A 23,046-nucleotide genomic window follows, 5' to 3' on the forward strand; every position below is an offset into this window, starting at 1 on the left:
GTCAGAGACAGGTGGAACAAAGTCAGCAGTCCTATGGTGCCCATAGTGTGCTGAGGCACTAAGGTGGACTTTGGCTTTTGGAAAGGTTGTTTGGATTCAGTCTAATTTGGAGCAGGTCTCAAGTTGGTCTGTGCTCAAGGGTGCCTGGAACCCCAGTAAAATTGGCATAAAACTACCCTTGTGCTCTTCTGGCCAGAAAGACAGTCAGTGTGGAGCAAGACACTAGATACACATGTGAATAGCAAGATGAGCAGATAGAAAACTGTCAGAATTCCTTTTAACACACTAAGGAAAGCTTTTCTCAAAAGATGACTAAAAAACACCAAGAAAATATAGATAAGGATATCTAAGGATCTTCTGAGAAAAAAAAATTATTTTCTGGTGTTTTGGAAAAGCCTTTAGCTACTTTATGGATGGCCTAAGTTTTTCCATGAACAAGGAAAGGAAATGGTCTTGAAGGCCTGACCACTGCCATAGGGCTATTAGTCGGTCTATCAGTACACTGTCCTCTTTCTTTAGAGGCAAATTTGTCCCTTATTTCTGATCTTTTATATTGCATTAGAATTAGTTCATCTGGGAGAAGAGTTTACAGATATAAAGCACTGCATTTTAGACAATATTTTCTGTGGGTGTAATTCTTAGCATGATTTTAATTTGTTATTATAGCCTTGACATATACAAGATGCTTTCAGCATCCATAAAAATGTATTAGCTTAGCACTGAGAAATCCTTTCCATGGTAACCAATATAAAATACATAACTAAACTATTTTCAAAGGTAAACTTGACAGAATAGGGATTGTGGATAGGATTGACTCTGAAAAGTGAAGGTAATTTAATAAATTCTCCTAAGTTAACATCATGAGCTGAAGCTCACTGAATCTGCACAAGGATACTAAAGTTTGTCAGAAAATTGCTGCTGGTTTAGTATGTTCTAAATATTTTTCAGTTGGATTTGGCATCCTGGTCAGCAAGCTTGACCTGTTAAAATAGATTTGGTTTTCTTGGTAATTTTTCAGACATCCTTCCAAGGTTATCAGAAGCCTGAACACCAAAGCTGCAACTCAAACAACAACCTAGCCACATTTTAGTAATGAATGTGCCTTCATAGGGTATTTAGCACCCATTATTCAAAGTCTATCCATGTTATGGAATTAACTATTTTATATTAATGCTTCTACATTTTTCTCTCATTATAATCCCAAAAGATAGGAGATGGATATATTGGTTAGTTATTTAGGTTTCCACATATATGGAAAGCTGAGATGCAAAAATGTCATAATCAGAATAAAAATCTGCATAAAGCAGATGGGGTAGCTTTTATAATTTGTTTATTTTTTTCAACCCAAACTTTACCCAAACAGAGGATTAAATTCTCCAGTATCTTCAGGGGCATATCAGCCCCTGACCTTCACATGGAATCTGGAGCATCTGAAGGGAGGGAGGACATTAACATGTCAGAACTTTATGTGTTTGTACTATGGTAAATTACAGTAGTTACCAGTCCTTTGCCCTACTCTGGTGGGACTTTTTGAACTTGTTACAAGAGCAGGGCACGTACAGGTGTCGTCTTAGCTGATGCAGCTCCCAGACTGGCACATTTACTGAAGTTATGAGCAAAGGTGGATTTGCACAGGCAATGTGTGTATGACTGTGCATGTGTGTATTCTGTCACCTCTGCAGGGCAGGATTTGGGATTGGTCACATCTTAAACCATGAAAGCTGGAGCATCTGGAGCTCAGGGGCTTAAGTCCCCAGTGACAGGAATATGTTGATTTAGCTGTGCATTGCAGTAAGAGACAAGGCCATAAATCTTAGAATAGTACATTAAAGTTACTTTTTGACCATATGGGAAATTATTCTTTAATTACACAAGTGTGCAGAAGGACGGGAACAACAGATGAATTGCAACAATCAGGTCTATCCTTGTGCCAGCTCAACTGTTTTGATTTAAGTCTCACTAAAAAGTGCTGGCTCTGTGTGTTGCAAATGTTTTGTTCCAAATGCAAACTTGCCATAACATAAGGCACAATTACAAGTGTGTCCTTCTGGCTTTATTGGCGTGTTCCCCTTCATCCAGCCCAGGAGCCTCCGAGAGCTGCTTGTTGAGCTCGGCAATACTGAGTGAGCTCACCTGTGCCTGAAGTGCTCTGTGGCTCATGCTGGACTGGAAGCTAAAGATCACACCTTACCTGGAACAAGCAATTGAGGGAAGAAAATTGCACAAATCCAGAACCAAAGGAGAAGAAAATGAGATCCTGGTCATTATATTGCTACCTGAACCCTTAACTCATCCACACACACGATTTCCAAGAGGGAGCAAGTGAAAGTGACTTATGGCAATGGTTGCATTTCATTTCGAGTAAGAAATAAAAAATAAAGATAAATAAAGGGCACAGACAACAGGGTGAACACTGGACATTATCTCTGCTGATGTGCATTTATAACACTAGAAATAATCAGAATAAAATTGTGTTCTCCTACCCTCAGTCTCAATTACAGCCTTAACAATTATGATCAAAAGCAAAATACTAGCAATGTTTCGGCAGAAAAATCAATGTCAACACAGACTAAATCATGTTCTGAGCCGCATCAAACAACTGCTGAAATCACCCATGGCTGCAACATTTTTGCACGGGGGAATGCAAGAAAGCATCCTGATGGGAGCAAGCAGTTACCCTTTGAAAATATTTTGGGCAAGAGATAAATTACCTTTTGCTTGGGTGAGGGGCAGAATCCAGTCTTATGAGACAACTGAGGCTTCTGTCACACACATTTTTTAGTCCTTTCCACCCAAGGATATTTTGGATAATCCATCTCTTATCTGTCACTTCCAGATGGGCAGCAAAATCATGACACTGCTATCCTGGCTTTACTGTACTTTATTTGGTGGAAGCAGTTTTGTAGCTATAGCAAAAATATATATTTCTCATATATACTCTCGCCCCTGAATGGCAAAAAACCATAAAATCTCATACATAAGGTGTAAATTGTTAAGCTCCTATTTCCATGGGATTCCAATTAAGGAAACCAAATAGTCCACATATTTGGAATAAAGAGAGACTGAGAAAAATGTCAATACAACCTGAAAATAATTCAATTGTCACTGAAATTAATATAATCTAATTTTCTTGCCATTCCTGAGGTCACTAGACAAAACTTATGTTTTGGTATTGTATGCTGTCCTTGAATGTCAGAAAGAGAGAATAATTGCTTCTTTCCCACCTCAAAAAGGTCCTTAAATGCTAGTGGTAACTGAACCAAGGTGTTCATACATACACTGGAAAAGCTCTGAGACATTGAATAAAATTTATTTGGTCTTTCTAGAGCATCATTTTTGAATGTAGAAAGCCACATCCTCAGATTCTCCTAAAACATTTTGAAAAATTAGAGTCAGTGTTGGTTATCAGCACTAAGAAAATCTCTCCATTTGTATCTAAACTTGTGTGGCATTTATTTCTCTTCCACCTGCTGTGAATATAATGCAAAAAAGAGCTTTGAGGAAGAGTGGAGTGACTGGCATATACTTAAACCACTGAGTTCCTCCTGCTGTAGCTGAGTCCGTGGCTCAGCCGTGCTGGCCACACATTAATGTGTAAATTGGTGCTGTGTTGTATGAATGGTGCCAACACAACACATGGAAACTTAGGGGAGCTACAGCAAATTGATAACTTGATAGTAAGCCAGGAGGAAGAAAATTACTTCTGGTTTGTGTTGGGACAGTACATACAAATCTTAAAAAAGAAACAGCTTTCTGTTCAAGGTATCTGTCCAAGGAGGAATCTGATCCCTAGGGAATATTGGTGCAAAAGCAATCTGAAATTTGTGACAGAATAAAATATGGGCAGTTAACGTTCCTTTTCTTGCCTAAGCTTCACTTTTAGATGGAGACATTTTCCAGTAACTGATTTTATAACGAAAAACTCTTGTTCCCACTTACCTTTTCCACTACCTTTGAATTCACTGTGCCATCAGTGTCTTTTTCTGTTCTGAGAATAACTTTTTTTCTCCTACACATATTACATCCCTTCTGTCTTCCCCGCCTGCTGCATCTGAATTCTGATACTCCATAGGTGGCTGAAAAAGTGCACTAATATGTCTTCCTTTCTGTCAGCAACATTGCTGCCATTACATGTTTTATTTAGTGACATTTGTGGCACAAAACTGATGTTGATCATTGAGCATAAGAAAGATGTAAGTAATGTTTTGTTATGTGAGCCAAGAAAGGATTCCAAATAAGTTTTTATCCAAAACCTGATCTCTGGCAAACAGTGAGGTGCAGCTCCATGTTGAAAGCCATTTCAGGCTGATAAATCTACAGGACTCTCATCTGAAGGTGATCATGTGGGAAAGACTTATTCTAACGAGTTTTTTATATGTGTAGCCTTGTGGAGCTGACATTCCCTAGGAAATGACTTTATCAAGCAGCAAAGAAACTTAGTATGCTGCAGTATCAGAGGTAGGGGCATTTCAAGGAGGTTGCTGTACACTTTAATAAACTGAAAGGAAATTTCCTTGCCAGTATACAAATACATCAACCTCTGCTTACTTTTAATGCACATTTATTACTAAATCCTATGTTGTAAACAAGATTGAGAGGCAGTTTTATTTATAAGTGCAAAAGTTGGCACTAGAAATATGATCATTAAAAATACAGCTCATAATTTTTTATGGATAAGCTGGGAATAGATTTCTTAAAATCTCTTTGTAATATAAAGCTAAATAAGACAAGATCCAACCATCAAGCTGATAATAAGTTGGGCGGGGACTGAGAAGCTCTGAAGTTGTGAAATGGGTGCCCTGTTACTAGGAGGGCAGATTCCACCAGCTGTGCTCATGGAGGCCAAAGAGAGAGGGTTTGTTTTCCAAATAGGGCCTGCCAAATTTGTGCCTGGCCGAGGAACAAGTGTTAAATCTCCTGAGGAAAATTGCTTGGCATTGATGTTAAGGGTTCCTTTGTGTACAGATTGATTTTGGTCTCCATAAAGGCATAAAATGCATGTCTGAAGCCAGACGAATGGTTTGCAAAATATAATTTTGCAAACAAACATAAAATGTTTGCTCATGTAACAAACAAATCTGTAACAAACAACTGATTTCCTTAAAAGCAACCACTGATATGTACAAAATCATTGACTCAACCTATGAAAGCTTTTGAGGGGCCAATCCATCCCATTCTTCCATTCTGAGGGTAAAGTGAGACTTTCAGAGGGTGAATCTTCCCATGAGACCACAAAACTATGTCCTGCTTCAACCATGGAAGTTTGTGTGTCCTGGTGAGCCAGCTCAAATCACAGAGCCTGAGGGTCAACTTAGTGGCCTGGTCACTCCACTTTGCCTTACATATGGTGCTTAGTGCCTAATTACACAAAGTTCACCAAGTAAGTGGGAACCTCCTTCCCACCACTTGTTCTCTGGCTTCTCTGTCGACCCTTGTAAAAATTACCTTCCTAACTGACTTGTAGCACTCCCTTTTTTGATCTATGCTGGGTAAAACTTCAGGTGTTCACCTAAAAAAGGGCATGAGCTGGGATCTACAACATCTCAGACAAAATCCCTGGAGGCTGAAGAGCTGACCAGTTGCACTTAGTTGACCTTCATGAATGGACCAGCCTGGTCCCTGCAACATGGCCTTTCGAAGCTTCTGAGAAGTGTCCCTTACCACACACTCAATACTCTGCTTTTGAGGGCACATTCACCCTGTTCTCTTTTTCTCCCCTTCTCCTTTCTCCTGGCACAAAAAATCTTTCCTTGAGATAAGAAGGCTTTGCTGGCTGGTTGCTGGTTCCCCAGTGAGGCAGAACTGGGGGAACAGGTTTAGAGGAGCATAGACACAGCAGAACTTGAAAGTCCATTTTACTGCTATTTCAGTTTTCTCAGCTGAAAGATTTTTTTTCTCAGGGAAAGTGTCATGTTTGACATTTTTGGAAAAGTACTCCATCAGTTTCATGGTGAAATGATATTCTTGCAATAATTTGGTAACCAAGCTCATTTATCACAGCAATGCAACAGTCCTTAAGCAGGAAAGGATTAACTTTATAAATTAAAACCTGTGTAGAGGCCAAGCCTTGCCTTAAACTCTCCCCCTTACATAAATTTTTCCAGCAAACTGTGTTTTCCTTTGTCTTCTCTCACACATCAAAGTTTTCCCCCTCATCCATAGAAATTATATGCAAATCAGGTCTGTGAACTGTTTTGGAAGAAAAACCTGTCTTTTCTCCCCTTGTCTATACAAAGCCTGGCACATCAAGAATATGATCCCTGAGCAGTGTTTTGAAGTGATTTGGGCTCTGAGCATTTGAATATTTAAATTCTGTTTATTAGCCATAATGAAGAGAGGCTGTGGGATATAATGTTGGAGTAATTTATCTCCAAAGAAGCCTAACTGGTATTCTGCAAGAGAATAGAAATTGCTATCCAATGGCAAGGATGAATACTGTGTTCCAGAAGTCTCTGATGAAAAAAAAAGACTAATGCAAACCAAAATCTGTTTGGTTCACTCAAGCTATAGCAGCAGGAACTACAAAAACTAAACCAGAACTTTGTCAGATGAAAAAAGAAGGTAGTGCACTATTCCTCTGCTTGGTGGGATAATAAAACTCTTAAATTCAATCTTCCTTAATAATTTCTCTCATAAGCATTCAGTTTCTGTATCTATTTCAGGAAGGGTAAGATCTGTATTACCAGCTAGATGTTAGGACAGGGCTAAATACAAACCTGAGACTTTTTTTTATTTCAAGTTCTAGTAATTCAGGTCCTTAGAAAGGACTCAAACTATGTGAATAAGATCTCCTGCATCAGATTCAGGAGAAAAATATCAGCTTGAGTTCCAATTTGGCTTTATCCCCATGTTCCCTCTGACAAAAACCATCCTCATACTCACCTGTATCTTCCATTTTTTTTCTTCAGCTTATTAAATGAGCACTTTCATTGACAACACAAGCACAACTTCAACGCATTTACCTGTGAGATCCTCATTAGGCCAGGAGCCAAGCTGGCAGGCTTTGCACGTGTATTCATCAGAGACATATTCATTTTCTTTACAAGGAGTGCAGGTCCAGCAGCAACTCACTTCTCCTTTACGGATCACCTGATACAAAAAATTGGCATTTTGTTTTAGCATTGTAAACATACATTCATGCTGACGCAGTTACTGTTTTTGTTTTTGTTTTTTTTTCTAATAGAAGTTTTTGAAATTTTAATATTTCTTTTCATGATATGCTTCCAAAGATAAAATGTGACAAAAGCTCTCTGTTCTCCGATTGTGTAGGTACCAGAAGAAAGAATCCACCAATCCCAGAGAAGTATAACAGAATGACAAAAAAGATATTTTTTCCCCCTTAGAATTTGCAAAGTTCCATAGATGTCAATGCTCCTACAGAAGTCAGTGCATGATAGTGAAGACACATAATTCACTTCAGTGCTGTCCATACAGAGAGACACGTTAACAGTATGATGTCCCTAAGGGTTTCTTACCCAAAGAATTTTGGGAGCTTATTTTTCATCCAGTAGTGAGTGATTTATGAAACTGATTTTTCCAGACATTAAACTGAACATGCTTTTTCTAGAATTATTTAATTACTGCATTTCTAATTACATTTAACGGTTAGAATCTTATCTCTAACATCTGACCTGATTTCTCCTTTCATAATTTACTACGAAATGGTTTTGCATGCTTAGGATTGAAATGCAGATTTTTCAAGATCCTTATTTATCATCTCTGGGAACACCTGTGCTTCTTGTCAATATGTCTTTCTTTTCAAATAAAGTATTCCCAGTTTCTTTGCTTTTTCCAAACAGTTTATAAACAAATACTCTCAATTACAGCATAAGAAATAAGTTGACTTCTTTTTTTTGTAATGATGAATTCAGAAAGTGTATTCAAAGCCAAATGTCTTTATTGCAATTTTAATTTAATAACCAAACATGTAAAGGAGCATAATCAAAAAGAATGGCATTGCTCTTCGCAATGCTGCAGTAAAAAATAAATAAATTATTTTATCTAGTTTTCCTCAGCATCAATATGGGGACTTCAAAAACTTCAATTCTGTAGGTTTTTGGATTTTTTAATTGTAGAATATGAAAAGAAAAACAGCAACAAAACAATTAAACTGATAGAAAGGCTAGAAAAGCATAAGTGATTTGTTCTGCGAGAGTTGAGACTAGAACTACTTGCAAAAAAGAATATCTGTCCTCCAGAATAATTAATATCTTGGCATTTCTTTCATTTTGAAATAGAATGAAAAATAGAAGAAATGACAAAATTTTTTGTATTTGGGAAAATAATTTTTTAGAAAGCTTGTACTAATTTTTAGAGATATATTTTGATTACCTTGACACAATATAAAAATCCATAATTTTATTTGCATAAAATAGTCAAGAAAATTAAATGAGAAAATAAAAACCTAATGTTGCTATCAAAGCATCAAAAATTCTAATGAACAATTAATTTACCCTTTTCCACGTAACTTTCCAGCAAATGAAGATCTTCTGTAAAATACTTGGAATCTGATAAATCAGTTAGGATACGAGTACACTGATAATTTCTTACCCAGCACTACCAGAGAAGGATTTTGTATCCTCCTCTAGAAATCAAGCTAATTGTTCGTGAAAACTCAAAGTCCGATTTTTTTGTGTGTGTTAAATTGCCAAGCCAGAAATTTATTCATCCTTTTACTTTCCTTTCTCCCTTTTCATCTGGACAATTCTTTGAAGCTGCATTTATTTAAATAATCATTTGTCCACACCATTTCAAATGTATAGAGTTGGGTTGCATTTGGATTTTATAAAATCCTGTGTATGGGTTCACCAACTATAGCTGAATGTTGGATAGCATTACATTTTATGTTTCAAATTTCTCCTTAATAAATCAGAAGTTTGCAGGAAAACCACCACAGAGCTTGGTAGGGTCAAGGTCCCACCATTATCTGTGAAGGCCATGAAGATAAAGATTGTCAGGTAAACTTTGAGATTTCTGATCAACAACCTAATGAGGAGCAAACAGATAATTTCAGGCACTGGACTTCAAGCAAATATATCTAAGTGTGTGATGACTTGGCTTCATAGTGAAGAATCCTCTTGAGACAATCCTTGGGAGCATGGACAGGTGTGTTTATGAAGGTTCCCTTTATCTTTGTTTTGACAAAGATCATAAAGGAACTCAGAGCCAGGCATCTCTGAAGATGTTAGCTGTTTGCCCACCTCTGTCCTCCCCATGAGTGACTTTGTGCCTGAAGCAGGTGAGCAGACCCGAGTTTAGTGACTGTGGGACTAGCCCAGCCCACCTGCATTTGTGTGTCTGCAGAAGGTGTGTTCTCATCAGAACCAACTGTCCTACCTGCATGTCTTTTATCATCAATGGCGAGAAAGGAGTCGTTCTACACCAAGCTTCATCTTAACTGTTTTCAAAGCCTACACAAGGATGAGATGACTCCTCATCTGGAATAGCATATTATTCATAAGTCTGACATAATTTCTCATGTTTACACTGGAGACAAATACAATAGGTCTGATGAAACTCACTTAAATGATTCTGCCAAAGACTAATTAGTGAATTAAACAGGGTGACCGCATCCTAAAATTCTGTAAAACTCAGACTAAAGAGATTCACTTTGTGTTGCAGAGATTGCTCATGCTCCCATCAGCCCCTCTCTGCAGCTGCTTCCCAATTTTCAGTCATGCTGTTTTAAGACATGAGAAAACTGGGCTTCTAGTGAGATTTGTCAGCAATCACACCTAATTTTTTTTATTGGTTGGACATGCCCATCTCCTCATTCCACTGGCTCTTATATAAATGATTGCAAGGTAAGCTACAGACTTGCAGTATTTTAACTGTTCTGCAGGAGGCATCATGGGATGCTGAAGAAAAAACAGTGTGTAATAAATATATGACACATTCACCTATGCTCCTTGCTTACTGCAGCATGGGAAGGGAGGAAGAAAAAATAAAAAACCTGGGAAAAAAAGAAGCAGTAAAACATGTATGATTAAAAAATATGTTGCCTATATTTCCTGAAGTTTGAAATGAGGTAGTAGTTGATGTTCTCTGATGATACAAAAGACTTAAGGTCTGATTAATAATGTTCCACTCTGGCTGACTATGTCTGAAATAGTAGCAATTATTATTTATTATTTACCTGCAACTGTACTGACAAGTGCCAGTCAGGGATTTGCACTCCACTGACTCAGATGCTGTAAAAATATGCAGCAAAAATCCTCCAAACAATGTTTGAAAGCATTCAGAATATAAATTAAAAGGAAAACAATCAGGAGTCAAGAAAATGGAAGCTTATTAAAATAGTGAGATGATTATGATAAGAGTAAGAACTAAATACATAAGTCTATACATTTTAATTAAAGTGTGGGATACTATCTCCATGTAGAAGTTAAGAAAAACTTGCTTTCAAGTTTCAAGACTGTGCATACTACAAGACTGAAACAAACGAAGAAAATATTTACCTTTATCTGGCCTTTTTCACAGGGTTCACTGCACACAGATCTGATGATATTACTTTTCTCTGACCATATTTCATCATCGTCCATTTTCAGCTCACCATTGTCCCAGCTGCCAACATTGATATAATCAAAATAGTCCTTCCCCATTTGCTTAAAATTCATGATTTCATATCTTTGGAAACAGAAGGGAGAGACATAGCTAAGTTTAGGAGAACATCATGAAATATTTCAAATTAAAGAAACACCATACTGTTGAAAATCAAACATGTTGAAATGAAGAAGAAAAAATTTAAAGAATTATGCTTGCTCTTGAGTATCTCACAATAGTTTCAATGATTTAATATTCTTGCTTTTCCTTTGTATGTTATGTTGGGGGGGTTGGGGTGTTTTCTTTGTTTGCTTTTCATTAAGTTTTGTTTTGAGTTTATTGCTGGGGCTTTTTTGGGTTTTTTGTATCACCATAAAAAGTTCCCTGAACACCCTGGGGTTGTGACTGGGGTTTCTGAGAATGACTATTTATTTAGGGAAAACAATGAAATGAGTCAAACAGAATTAAATCTGTGCAACTCTCAGCCCTGGAAGCCAATTATATATGGAGTCCCAGTTTCCTCTACAGCACATGCTAAGTAATCTAAACCTATAATGCCAATTCCTAACACTATGTGCTCCTCACTGTCTGCAGGTGCTTATTCCCCTCCTGAGAGAAGAACACAACAGATAAACAGGCAAAAGCAACCTCTGTGTGATCAAAGGAAAATTCCTGTGCTATAAGACTGCAAGATGAAATTTGGTGTGGCACCCAGAGGAGAATCAGACATCACTCTTCAGGCACAGACTGCAGGAATTTTTTTTTTTTCCCTTTCTCTTCTCCAACATTGCGTTAGCAAATTCTGATCTTTCCCATCCATACAATTATTTTTTATGTAATTTCTCTGTGATTGAAACACATTTGATTCCTTGTACAATATGGTGTGGAAGAGAGAAAGTATTCATGACTCCGTCCTTGGCTGCTTTTGGGTCAAAGATAAAGCTCATCAAAGGTTTCTGTTTAATGTTCCTTTTCTTCCTACTTTCTCTTCAGTTCCCATAGACTGCAGAAAGTCTATAGAGCCACGTTGGTCTCCCTCCTACAGCTGAACACCAGCCCACCTTTCTGCTATACGGGCCTGTTCTTTTAGCACTTATATAAGGCATGCTTGAAAAGTTGGGCAGTCCTTGAAGAATTGATGCCATGCTTTTTTTGCCTCCTCTTTAGTGGATTGGGAATTAATATGTCTAAACAATATGAAATATACTGATGGAAAATAAAATTAAAAAAAAGGTGAAGACAATCTTGGCTTTAGAAAAGCTGTCTCGGTCATAAAGAAGGAGACATTTTTTTCCCTGTCAGTAGGCACCAAATTAGTCCTGAAGGCAAAGCATATAGACAGGGTTGCATTAAGAGTGATATTGTAAGAGTATAATTTATGAAGTTCAATGTAGAGATGAGGAAAATAACCTGCTCATTAAATCAAACAATCTCATAAATAAGATACCCTGCTGGGTTTAGCTAGAGTAGAGTTAATTTTCTTCACAGTATCTGCTACAGGGTTGTGTTTTGGATTTGTGCTGGAAACAGTTTGTAATATAGAGATGTTTTTGTTATTGCTGAGCAGGATTTACACAGGGCCAAGGCCTTTTTGCACTGTCATGTTGGCAAGGAGGTGGCAATGAATGAGGCAATGAGGTTGGGAAGTTGAGAAGAGACTCAGATGACTCCAAGTGACCCAAGGGGTATTCCAAACCATATTACATCATACTCAGTATATAAAGTAGGGGGAAGGAGGAGGAAGGAGGGGATGTTTGGAGTTATGGCATTTGTCTTCCCAAGTCACCATTATGTATGATGTGTCCCATTCTCTTGGACGTGGCTGAACACCTGTCTGCCTAGGAAGAAATGAAAGAAATTCTTGGTTTGCTTTGCTTGTGTCCATAGCTTTTGCTTTTCCTCTTAATCTGTCTTTATCTCAACCCACGAGTTTTCTAGCTCTTGCGCTTTCAGTTCTCTCCCCGATTCTGTTGATGCAGAACTGAGCAACCAGCTGCAAGGTACTTAGTTTCTGGCTGTGGTGAAACCTTGACAGATGCACAAATATCTCCCCTATGTTCTGAGGAAACACTTTTAAGACTAACAAGCAGTAGCCATACTATGTCTAACATCAATATTTTTCCCATGTTGATGTAAAAAATAAAATTACAGAAAATTATTTTTTAATATTGTCCATCCATATGGACATAAGAGTGAAATGCATCATGAAAAATTCTTTCACAGTGAGGAAATTATGGTACAGCAAGGATTCAATGCCAAAATCACACCCAGGGCAGCATCAGGACTGCAAAGCAGCCTCTGAAAGGGAGTGAAAGTGGAGTCTGGCTGAAGGGACAATGTGATATTACACACCTTGTATTGTTCTTGAATCTTTGCAAAGAAGAAGAAATAAGCACACATAGAACGAAAAATACTTCTGGATTTTGAGATATTTCACTTTCCATATTGTATAAAGAAGGAAATGTCCATGGTTTCAACAATGATGTCCTCAAAGTTGGAGATATGAATGCCATATGTACACAAAAAAATTGGATCCAGATAATACAAGCACAAATCCAAAGAAACAGACTTCTGTTCAGGGTTATAAACTAACTTTTTTTCTGAGGTTCACAGCCATAGTAACAGTTTGTCAAAGATTAAACAGACTAACCAAAAAGTTAGCACAGAAGCCACAGTAGAGTCATTATTCAACACTATCAGGCACTGCAGCACACTTGTGAATATAACTTTGTTAAAGCTTTCAGTTTAAGGTTTTGTGGACAGGCAAACAAAAGTACTGCCAGTGCTTGTTAGGCCAAAGGACTCAAACCACTAATCTCCCCAGTAGTAGTTCCATGCATACATCACAAGGGGAATACTGGAAAGGAACCTAACAAATTTAGTATAATATTGTCTCAATAAGTCTTGTCTCTCTTCTCTGTGGAGAGCAGCATTGATGGATGGGTAGAAACAGCCAGATTCAGTAAGTCCATTGCTTTAGTGGAGGCTCATGAGTCACTGGTTCCCTGGAGGTTCCTTGAGATAATGCAAGGACAATTTGTCACTTTAGGATGGGAGAGACCAGATGGTATAATAGCACATTTCCAGCAGTGCTCTAATCACTGTGCAAAATACTTGTTTCAAAACAGAAGTGCCATGAAGTTGCTGGGAATACATATTCTACTGGTAGCACAGTCAAAACATCAGCATCATGATTTTTCTTGCCTGTTCTTCCCTGCTCAGTTTTTTCTTTAGAGTTTTTGCAGTTATATTTACAGATAATAGTTATCTTCCTGAGAAATCATGACTTCTATAATCTTTTTTATTCCCCTCATATCTTTTATCATATCTCACATAAAACAGGCCCTACCTACACTGGACTGCCTGCCTGCTGAAAACTCAACATACACATAAAGGACTTTGGAATAGGGCCAGAATTCAAAGCATCTTGTGGGATTAATCATCTGTTGTACAATATCAAAACCTTTTGTGCCATACATCGAAATCCTGAGCTATCTAGGTCAGAAATGCTTTTTATGTTCTGGATGCCTGCTTAACACCACCACCAGAGTACAGCTGTGAGGACTGAAATTCCTGTTTTACAGAGTGAAGATCCAGTTACCAGTGGAAGTGGACAGGGCAGATGAGTTGTTCTAATATGAGTGTACCATCTCCATGGTCTTGCAAGTAGTGTTTCACAGTACTTTAAAGACTATACACTAGTCAAAACCTGGAAGTTAGAAATGGAGCTTCATATAAAACCTTCTTAGCCATGAAAGAGCACATTTTGACTCAATGTGTTCTGACTTAAGCACATAGACTTAATGACGTGATTTAATGATGTGACTGTTGTTGGATGAGAGGGAACAAAGGATTATGATAAAAAATAAATTAAAAAGAAAGCAAAGTCTGGGACCAGACTGTGTAGCCACACACACAGTTCATTAGTTTGAATAGACATAAATATCACACAAATCCAGGGAAGATGGACTTTCTCAAAGTTAGACTGTCCTGAGGTACACATTCAACATGGTGTCCCCAGGGAAATACTTACATCCAATTGTGACTGAGCAAATGACTGCACGTGATATAACTTCTTCATCATCTTTCTTAGAATTTAAAAATACCCAAGATATTCAATTAAATTCCTTGCAGCAAATGGTGTTAAAATATTCTTGTTTAGAATGCCAACACGAGCAAAAGGTAAAGCAAAAGATCTGTTTCCAATATTAAGATATTCTTATTGATGTTGTCATGTCACACATTTGTTTTTGGCAGGCTGGCCAGACATTATTCATTCATCGCAGTAATTTTTTACACAAGAAACCAATTGGAATAGGGTAGGATGCAGTCTACTGCATCTGAGCACCTTTAAAGCCAAAAAGAAATCCTTTTAAAGAAGTCTGAAATAAATGTTTTGGAAAGAATTTGGCCAGAGAATTCAGACTTAACACCTTGCTTTAAAATTCAGCTATTTGTAAAAATAGAAACATTTAGCAGAAGACAGCCTTGCTCATGCTAAAAAAGCTCTGAAAACAAATTTCCATCTGAAATTTTCCTAAGTTTCTGCCAGTTGGTGCCTGGGTTCTCCTACTAGCTCATAGTGCCCTTCCTTAGAGTTTGAGTCTGAAGAATTTGAAAACTTGTCTCCAGAAACAGACAGAGACTGTGAAAGAACCTGTGTAGGTGGCTGTCCTTCTTGCTTTTGGGGAGAACGCTGACTTTAGAGGTTTGCAAATAGAATGAGGAAAAAGTCAAGTTTGAAATCATAGAAATTTTTGGAAATGTCAAAATATTTTGACCAATGAATTTAAATTTTCCAACTCATTTTTTCTAGGAAGTTACTGATTTCCTCTCAATTCACATTAGTGGGAGAGGACAAAATTTAAATGAGTGTATAGGAAAAAATTTTTTTCTCTAGTCATCTGTTGATATAGCAACATAACAAAGATATTTAAAACCTTCCAAGAATGTAGACATTAAGGGTTATCTCAAACAATAATGGAGCAAAAGCAGTGAATGAGACAAGAAATACATTGAAATTTAGGAATTAATTTACTTTGAATACTATCATACTTGCTGTTCATCTTCTGAAAATTCAGTAGGCAGAATGCCAGAAAGATCTCCACTTCATGACTGTTTTAATATGCATTTCTATGGATACATGTGTGATAGAAAAACTTGCCTTATATTTCATAGATGTATGTATACATATTTATACATGCTATCAGCAAAATAGGCTTTGTTTAAATTCAATTTTTCTTAGAGCAGCACAGTATGCATTGATAGCTTAGCGTGTTATGCGAGTGGAGAGGTTTCATTTGGAATATATGTAAACAGCTATTTAATAATTCTGATAAAATAATTCTCAGATGCATCAGTACAATATTTCTGATACAGTTTTAACTTTCTTAATAAAAGAACTAAGTCTGCTATGATTGTTTATAGGTCAACCAAACACATACACTTAAACACTCACATAAAGAGAGAAATAGTCTGTGGTGGACATCATGGTCTACAAACATAAAGATCTGACAGTTTGTTTTCAACAATAATACTTTAAAATAGTACAGGTGAAAATGCAAATTCATGCAGAAAAGTTTTACACTTGAAAGTCCACATCTTTAACTTGAAATGCCATAAAAAATGCATATAAAATAATTTCACAAAATAAGCACAGGAATCAGGAAATCTAAAGCTAGGAGTATGAGATTTTAGCTCTGTTGTCAAGTCTGCACATTTCTACTATGTACTGTTAACATCTCTGCTATTAAACAGTTTGGCAAATGCCAACAATTACCTTCCTGGTGAGTCACCATTCTCATCAAACAAGATCATGTCCCCAGAGACCCCAGTAAAGTTAGTCTTCATGAGGGATTCCAGGAGTTTCCGACCATCTATGGGCTTCATGGCATCACAGAGGCCCACGTAGCCTGGGCACAACGACAGCTGCATGTTGTGGAGCCCATAGGCCATGGAGTATATTGCATTGATTACAAAGCCCATCTTGGAGTCCTGAACGTGCTGTGTCTTCAGAGTCATCTGGCCTGTCAGGGAACAAGCAGAGGGTTTAAGTGAATAGGGCTGGGATACAGTCAGATCTTCAGACATCTGCTGGTGCCTTAATTATTAAGAGTGGAAAAAGTATTTTATGTGTCTTTAACAGCTCATAAAAGTTGTTTTTATTGGTACACGCACTGACCATGTTAGAATAAAGATGAAGAAATGAAAGTGGAGGTTCTCTTTAAATACTGTATCATCCAGATGATGCATTTCTCTCTGCAGCTCGTCAGCTCACCTCACATATGTTGGTTTTAGAGTGCTGCACTTGGATGTGTATTTTTAAACTATGCACCATGGCCATTATAATATAGTATTTTAGGGAACCCAGAAACTACTCTCCACCTGCAGAAATCTCTTCAAACCTTCAGAAATATTAGTTGAAGTGTAAATGCTAGTAAGATGTTGTTCTCTGGAAACCTTATAAATAATTTTTGCTTCTGTAAATTAAGTGAACTCAGTTGCCCAGAGAAGTTGTCAATGCCACATCCATGTCAGTGTTCAAGGCCAGGCTGGGAGGGGGCTCTGAGCAACCTGGTTTAGTGGAAGGTGTCCCTGCTCTTGGCAGAGGAATTGGAAGTGCATTCTCTTTAAGGTCTCTTCCAATCCAAGCCATTCTATAATTCTATGAAATCACTTTTGTTTCAGAGACATGGAACTAATCCTGTGTAAACAGAATGACCTAGGCACCACCCCTTTACTCTACCAAAATTTCCCCCAAATAACTCTTCTGCATCTCTTGCTCCTCTCTATGAGGAGCATAGGATAACAATGAAATACAGGCAAGGTGAGGATAACAATGAAATACAAGCAAATACATTAAAATATCTGTGATAGATTCGACAGTGTGGGTTAGGCAATGATTCTCTTTAGCCAGAACTGGTGAATTCTAATTTTTTTGGCTTTTAGAACATGATGTTTGAATTTCTAATCTCTATTTATGCTTCTGTGAGATGCACAGAAAAAAAAAATCATTTGGCAGCACCTTGAAGACTTTTATTTTTTATAACACACATTTCCATCACTAACACACATTTCCATTGTTGACAGCACCAGGCAAAGTAAGGAAGGGTAGCCTGGAGTTTTTCTTCCCAGCTGCACTCTGATCACAAGATCTATAAGACTGGGGAAGTGAGAAGAGTTAGAGATAAAATAAATGCCTCAGTGGTGCTGGATATTTATCCTACACCTAGAAAGATTTGTCTCTAGAGGCGGGACAAACAAAGAGCTCTGCTAGAACATTTGCTCTCCTTTTATCAACCAAGCAGCAACCCTTCTGTGGGCAGCCCAGAGCAAAGGGAATGCAAATAACCTGCCCACTCCATGAGAGTCTGCCTGCCAAGGAGGTATTGGTGAGGGGCAGGGATGGGGTTCACACCTGCCCATCTGAGCTGCAGAGCAGCACAATCTGAGAAACATTTTATGCCATGAGAAGATTAAGGCACAGAGAATTTTTTTAAAGGAAATGAAGACTAATACATGATTCTCAAGGTGACACTCCTCTAGTTTAACAATATCCATCCAGAAGACAAGAACCCGTTCTGATGTGTGGGCACCCTTAATGGAGAAGAATAAGAATCCCCAGCTGGTGATAAATCCTATCATAAAACAGGTGAGAATACATACAAGCACACCTTTTCAGTGGTAAACAAGAACATCACCCCACAGTTCTAAACACTAAAAATCTATTGCAGCACTGGAAACATCAGGAAGGGTAGTAAAACACATAGTTTGAACTAAAAAACACTGTGTAGAGGTCAGAAAGTGAATCAGAGAACTGAGAAAGGTTCCTTTATCTCCTCTGTTTTATGTGGAAGCTGGCAGCATCATTTCCAGTCAACCTCAGGAGCAGTGATTATTAACATTTTGGAAGGCTAAAGAACATGAGCTTGAAGTATCTTAATGAAAAAAAAAAACCCTTGGAAAAAAACACAGAGTGATGCTCATTTGTTCTGTTCTACCAAGGTATTGCTTTTTTCCTAATTAAAAATAATAGGCATAAAATCTGCAACAATGAAGTACATGTAAAATCCATATTAATTGAAATTAAGTGGAAAATTGTACAAGTGTATTACACTGCAATACATAAAATTTGTTTTAACCAATTATTCATCCACAAAATTAGCAGCACACACACCATGCAGTTAATTATAGTAGCCATTAGAATGAATCAGATTTGCTTTGGCAATAGTATTTATCATAAAACAATGTTTCAGCTGCTTTATTGCATATGATTGCTTAAAAATCTAATAACTTACTTCTTAATTCTTACTCTCCACTGGGCTTTGTGCTTCAATTTTATGAAATTATTATGCTGATTTCCTTTAAACACTGAACTTCATTCCATTCACCTGATGATTTATAATGAGGCTGCTTAGCTCTTCCTAGAAGCTGCTGGCTATTGTCAATGGAGTTGTGAGGGATTTATCTGTTGTGAGAATTTTAATATACTTCCTGCAGCTGGAGAATACGTTCACCTGAGATATTAATTGCCTTACTTGCCTACATAGGAGCAAATCCAACCAGCCAAGGTCAGTTTATAGTACCACAAGAATCTATATTTAAGGGAAAATCACAAAAACTTAGAAAAAAGAATGCTTTTTCTCTTTAGTATATTTTAATAAAGCCTTAAAAAATGCCAGCATTAAAACCCCCCCAAAACAATAAAAACCAAGACTGAATGTTATTTTCAACTCATTTTACAAAGTGTTTTGGCATGTCAGACTTGAAGCATATAAGTAACCCTTCCTTACCTCAGGAACTCTAGCAGTGGTTTTAAGGCAATACACAAGCCAAAAGGTAGTCTCTCACTCAACAAAAATAAAAAAGTGAAAATATTTTAAATCTATCTCTGCAACAATTATAATTTAGGTAGCCTTAAACACATTGCTCACTAAGGAGTTATTGCATATTGTTCTTGCTGGAACTCTAGCACATATTTTGCCTATATTACTCATCCATGAATGCTGTCTTCATTCAAGAACTTTTCCTGACACGAGGTGACCATGACATGGAAAGGTGGCATGGATGGATTCAATGGAGGTGGCACTGTTTGGAATATATCAACCTATTTATGAATCTATTCTGAAGGTTTCAAAAAGGCCCACATAGTGATGGGACAAAGGGGAATGGCTTTGAATGAAAAGACGTCAGGTTTAGAGGAATAAATTGAAGGTTGTAAGAAACTGGAACTAGTTGCCCAGAGAAGCTGTGAATGCTCCATCCCTGGAAGTATTCAAGCCAGGTTGGATGGGACTTTGGTCAAGTGGGAAATGTCCCTGCCCATGGCAAGGGGAATAAAACTACTTGATTTTTATAGTATTTTCCTTTCTAATCCAAAGCATTCTGTTCTATGATTCTATTGTATGATTAACTGTAAGGAGATGCCCCAGCACTAAACTCCTCATCCAAATCTGTTATTTTCTCTTGTCAAGTCTCCAAAGCACACAAATATGTAGATGATGAAAAAGAAACATGTTCTTTCACCAAGAAAGTGATTCCAACTAGCAACGGTTCATTTCTTGGATCTATTTAGAAACAATTAGTGTACTTATGGGCAGTGATCCAAGAAAGCTCTTATGGATGCTGTTAGTCCCTGTGCATGGTGAGCCAGCTCTGGAGTGCTTCCCATGCTCCGGAGCTCAGCAACTCCCAGAACTGGTGGTCCTGGCTACCAGTGAGACTAATAAAATAGTTCTTCCAAGACTGACTCTTTCCTTCCAAAAACAGAAAAACAGCCTAAACTCACATCTTTGCAGCAAAATCTGAAATTTGTTTATTGTTTCTAGTACTGAGCATGAAAATAATCATTCTTCATTATTCTTCATTATTTTACAGATTTTTGATGGAAAACTTGTCATTCCTCTTTTTTTTTTTTTTTTTTTTTTTTTTTTTTTTTTTTTTTTTAAGGTTTTTACTATCAAGGAAAAAGAAATACAATTTTTTCTGCTTGCTAGTTTATGATGCTACAAAGCTTCATCAAGCAACAATGTTAAAGTATGCTAAATTACCATGGTTCAATATGCTTTTTTCTGCTTTCTAACTTTTCCAAAGATGACAATATTTTTCATTTTAGAGAATGAATAAACAGTAAAAGGAAAAGTGAAAGTAGTTTACATTCTGGGTAATCCCTCAACCCCCTTACTTCATTCCCTGAGGAGAAACAGGAGAACAAAATATGAGACACAATATGGGAGAATATTTTTTTCAAAGTGCAGAGCAGTCTGTGTGCTGAAATGAAGAGAAATTGTTAGTGTTTCTTTATTATTATTATTATTGTTATTTTTATTACTATTAAAATTCTCAGTGATCAAAAAGCTGTTTATGAAAAAGTCGTAAGAGGGATTACAATGGAAACCACAGGCATACCCTGCAGCCTCCAATTATTTCATAATGTTTCCCCATGATTATATCACAATTTAGTTTCTATACAATTCCCATAAATACGCCATTAAAAACATCAGTGATTCTTTGTGCTCAGTTTTGTTTTGAGGGACAAGAGGCTGATAGAAATGAGTTCTAGTTTTGCTGGTGAATAGGTCCCACATTCATATTCTGCTCTCTGTACATGAACTCCATCAACCAATGTGTTTTCCTGTATTTTCTTTCCTTTGCTTTAGTGAATGTCTTAAAAAAAAAATTAGGACAAGAGGGTAATCTTTCCAACAAAATTGTGGTAGTGTATATCTTCTGCAGGATATAGTGCATGGTTTCTTAGCTCTCTCAGCAGGTCCATGTTGTCCCTGTTGTGCTCCTCGGGAACATGTGTAACTTTCCCTGGATCTGTATGCTCTGGATGACATGCCACCAGATCAGTCATCCCAGAAACCTGCATGTCTCTCCATTGAAGATATGTGTGGTATCTTATGAAAGAGAGGAAAAGTTGTACATAAGAACCATATTGTTCATATCTAATTAACTTGTCATTGTTTAAAGATATAGAAAAAGACCGATTTTGGAACCTTTTCCAAAGTCTGCTGTCAGAGCTTCTATCAAAGCAATGTGAAATGATAAAGTAACTGTCAGTTCTGTGTTGTTTGTAACGTTCTGGGTGTATTTTCGGCTAAAAACCCAATTGCAGTGGTTTATTTATTTATTTGTTTTCCTATTTTAATTTATTACAGGCTCTTGGACTGAAGAAAAGAGGTATTTTTTGCTCTATGGGAAATTTCATATATTTCAGTTCAAATATCCTTTTTCTCTGAGAAGCGTCATTTTGATGCTGAGGCAACACACAAAGCATAAAACTGAAACAATAAGGTAAATTAAAAGCCTGAAACAAAGCTTTTCAGTGTTACTAACATAAGAAAACAAAAATTACCCATTTCAATGCTGCTATGGAGCACTTCTGAAAATTGACAAGGAATTCCATTGAAATTTCCTCAGCCAATGCTTTTTATAAGTTTTATCTTTTGTTAACTGAAGGCCAGTAGCAGCACTGTTACACTTTACATACTGAGAAACACCAAAATGTGGAGAATGACTGAGAGACCAAATTCAATGTACTGAAATCCAGAGATGACTTCCAAAAGGTTTCTTCAGAGTACTTAGTTGACTTCGGTGTTTTGTATCTGTTTAACCCTGCATAGCCATGGCATTCCCAGAGCGCTCACAAATCTGACAAGAGTTGGACCTTCATCCCTGGGTGCCCACAAGACAGTGGCAGTCTGGCTTCTCTTGTCAAGTTCAGTATAATCAGCAAAAAGAGTAACAGCAACAAGTAGTCTTAGGAGAAGGTAAGCAAATAGATACCTGTTTCTCCATATAATCCTCTTAACAGTACTATTAAAATTTTAATTCGATTAAAACTATTTTAATTCTCTTACAAGTACTATTTTTTTTTTCTCCAAAGAATTCAGTTTCTTTGGTCACAAATTGCAACAAAGCTCAACTGCTACAGGTGCAAAAGCACATTAAATGGTGGCATAGAACTCTCTGTACTTGCAAACATGCTTATGAGAAGTATTTTAATCTATGTAGGAAGTTGAACTGCTGAGAGGAAAGAATGGCAGGAGCTACTCCACTTGAAACATCCAATATTAAATGTATATAATCTAAATAAATTTAATCATAATTTAATTTTTAAGGCTAGAGAGACTAGGTCCATGTAGTTTCCAAGGCTCAGAAAGGCAGTTGCAAAAGGAATTGTAATATAAAGAAGAAAGTCACATTAGGTGTAACATCACATACACTCAATATATTGAAGGAAGAAGTCAGGGAACATAAATGGAAGGAAAAACAAATGTAATTTTGTAGTCAGATTTTGGAGGAGTTTGATGAATTCTCTAACAACAATGAGAAGATTCAAGCTATTAAAAGGTTTGAGTTACAGGTGTGTTAAATTCAGGATCAATTTATATCAAAAAGGCTTTCAAAAATATAAACCAGTGCATATAGGAGTTTCTAGTGTCACACTGCTTCTTTCTCTGAATCAAAAAAATAGTAACATGTCTGTGTGGGCTTCTG

General features: G+C 37.1%; 1 protein-coding gene across 3 annotated transcripts in view; it reads right to left on the minus strand.

Moving 5' to 3' along the window:
- Window positions 1-23,046, minus strand: part of GRM5 (glutamate metabotropic receptor 5) — a 501,144-nt gene that overhangs the window by 299,213 nt on the left and 178,885 nt on the right. For all 3 annotated transcript variants that reach the window (XR_010746100.1, XM_066341299.1, XM_066341301.1), the window contains exons 4-6: window positions 16,322-16,568; window positions 10,458-10,626; window positions 6,963-7,089 (exon numbers count right to left, since the gene is read on the minus strand). Coding sequence is in view for 2 of the 3 variants with exons in the window: in XM_066341299.1 (XP_066197396.1) it covers window positions 6,963-7,089; window positions 10,458-10,626; window positions 16,322-16,568 (543 nt within the window). In the remaining variant the exon portion in view is untranslated. The remainder of the gene's footprint in view (window positions 1-6,962; window positions 7,090-10,457; window positions 10,627-16,321; window positions 16,569-23,046) is intronic.

This window comes from Sylvia atricapilla, chromosome 2, assembly GCF_009819655.1.
Source record: "Sylvia atricapilla isolate bSylAtr1 chromosome 2, bSylAtr1.pri, whole genome shotgun sequence".
In the NCBI taxonomy this organism is placed as follows: domain Eukaryota; kingdom Metazoa; phylum Chordata; class Aves; order Passeriformes; family Sylviidae; genus Sylvia; species Sylvia atricapilla.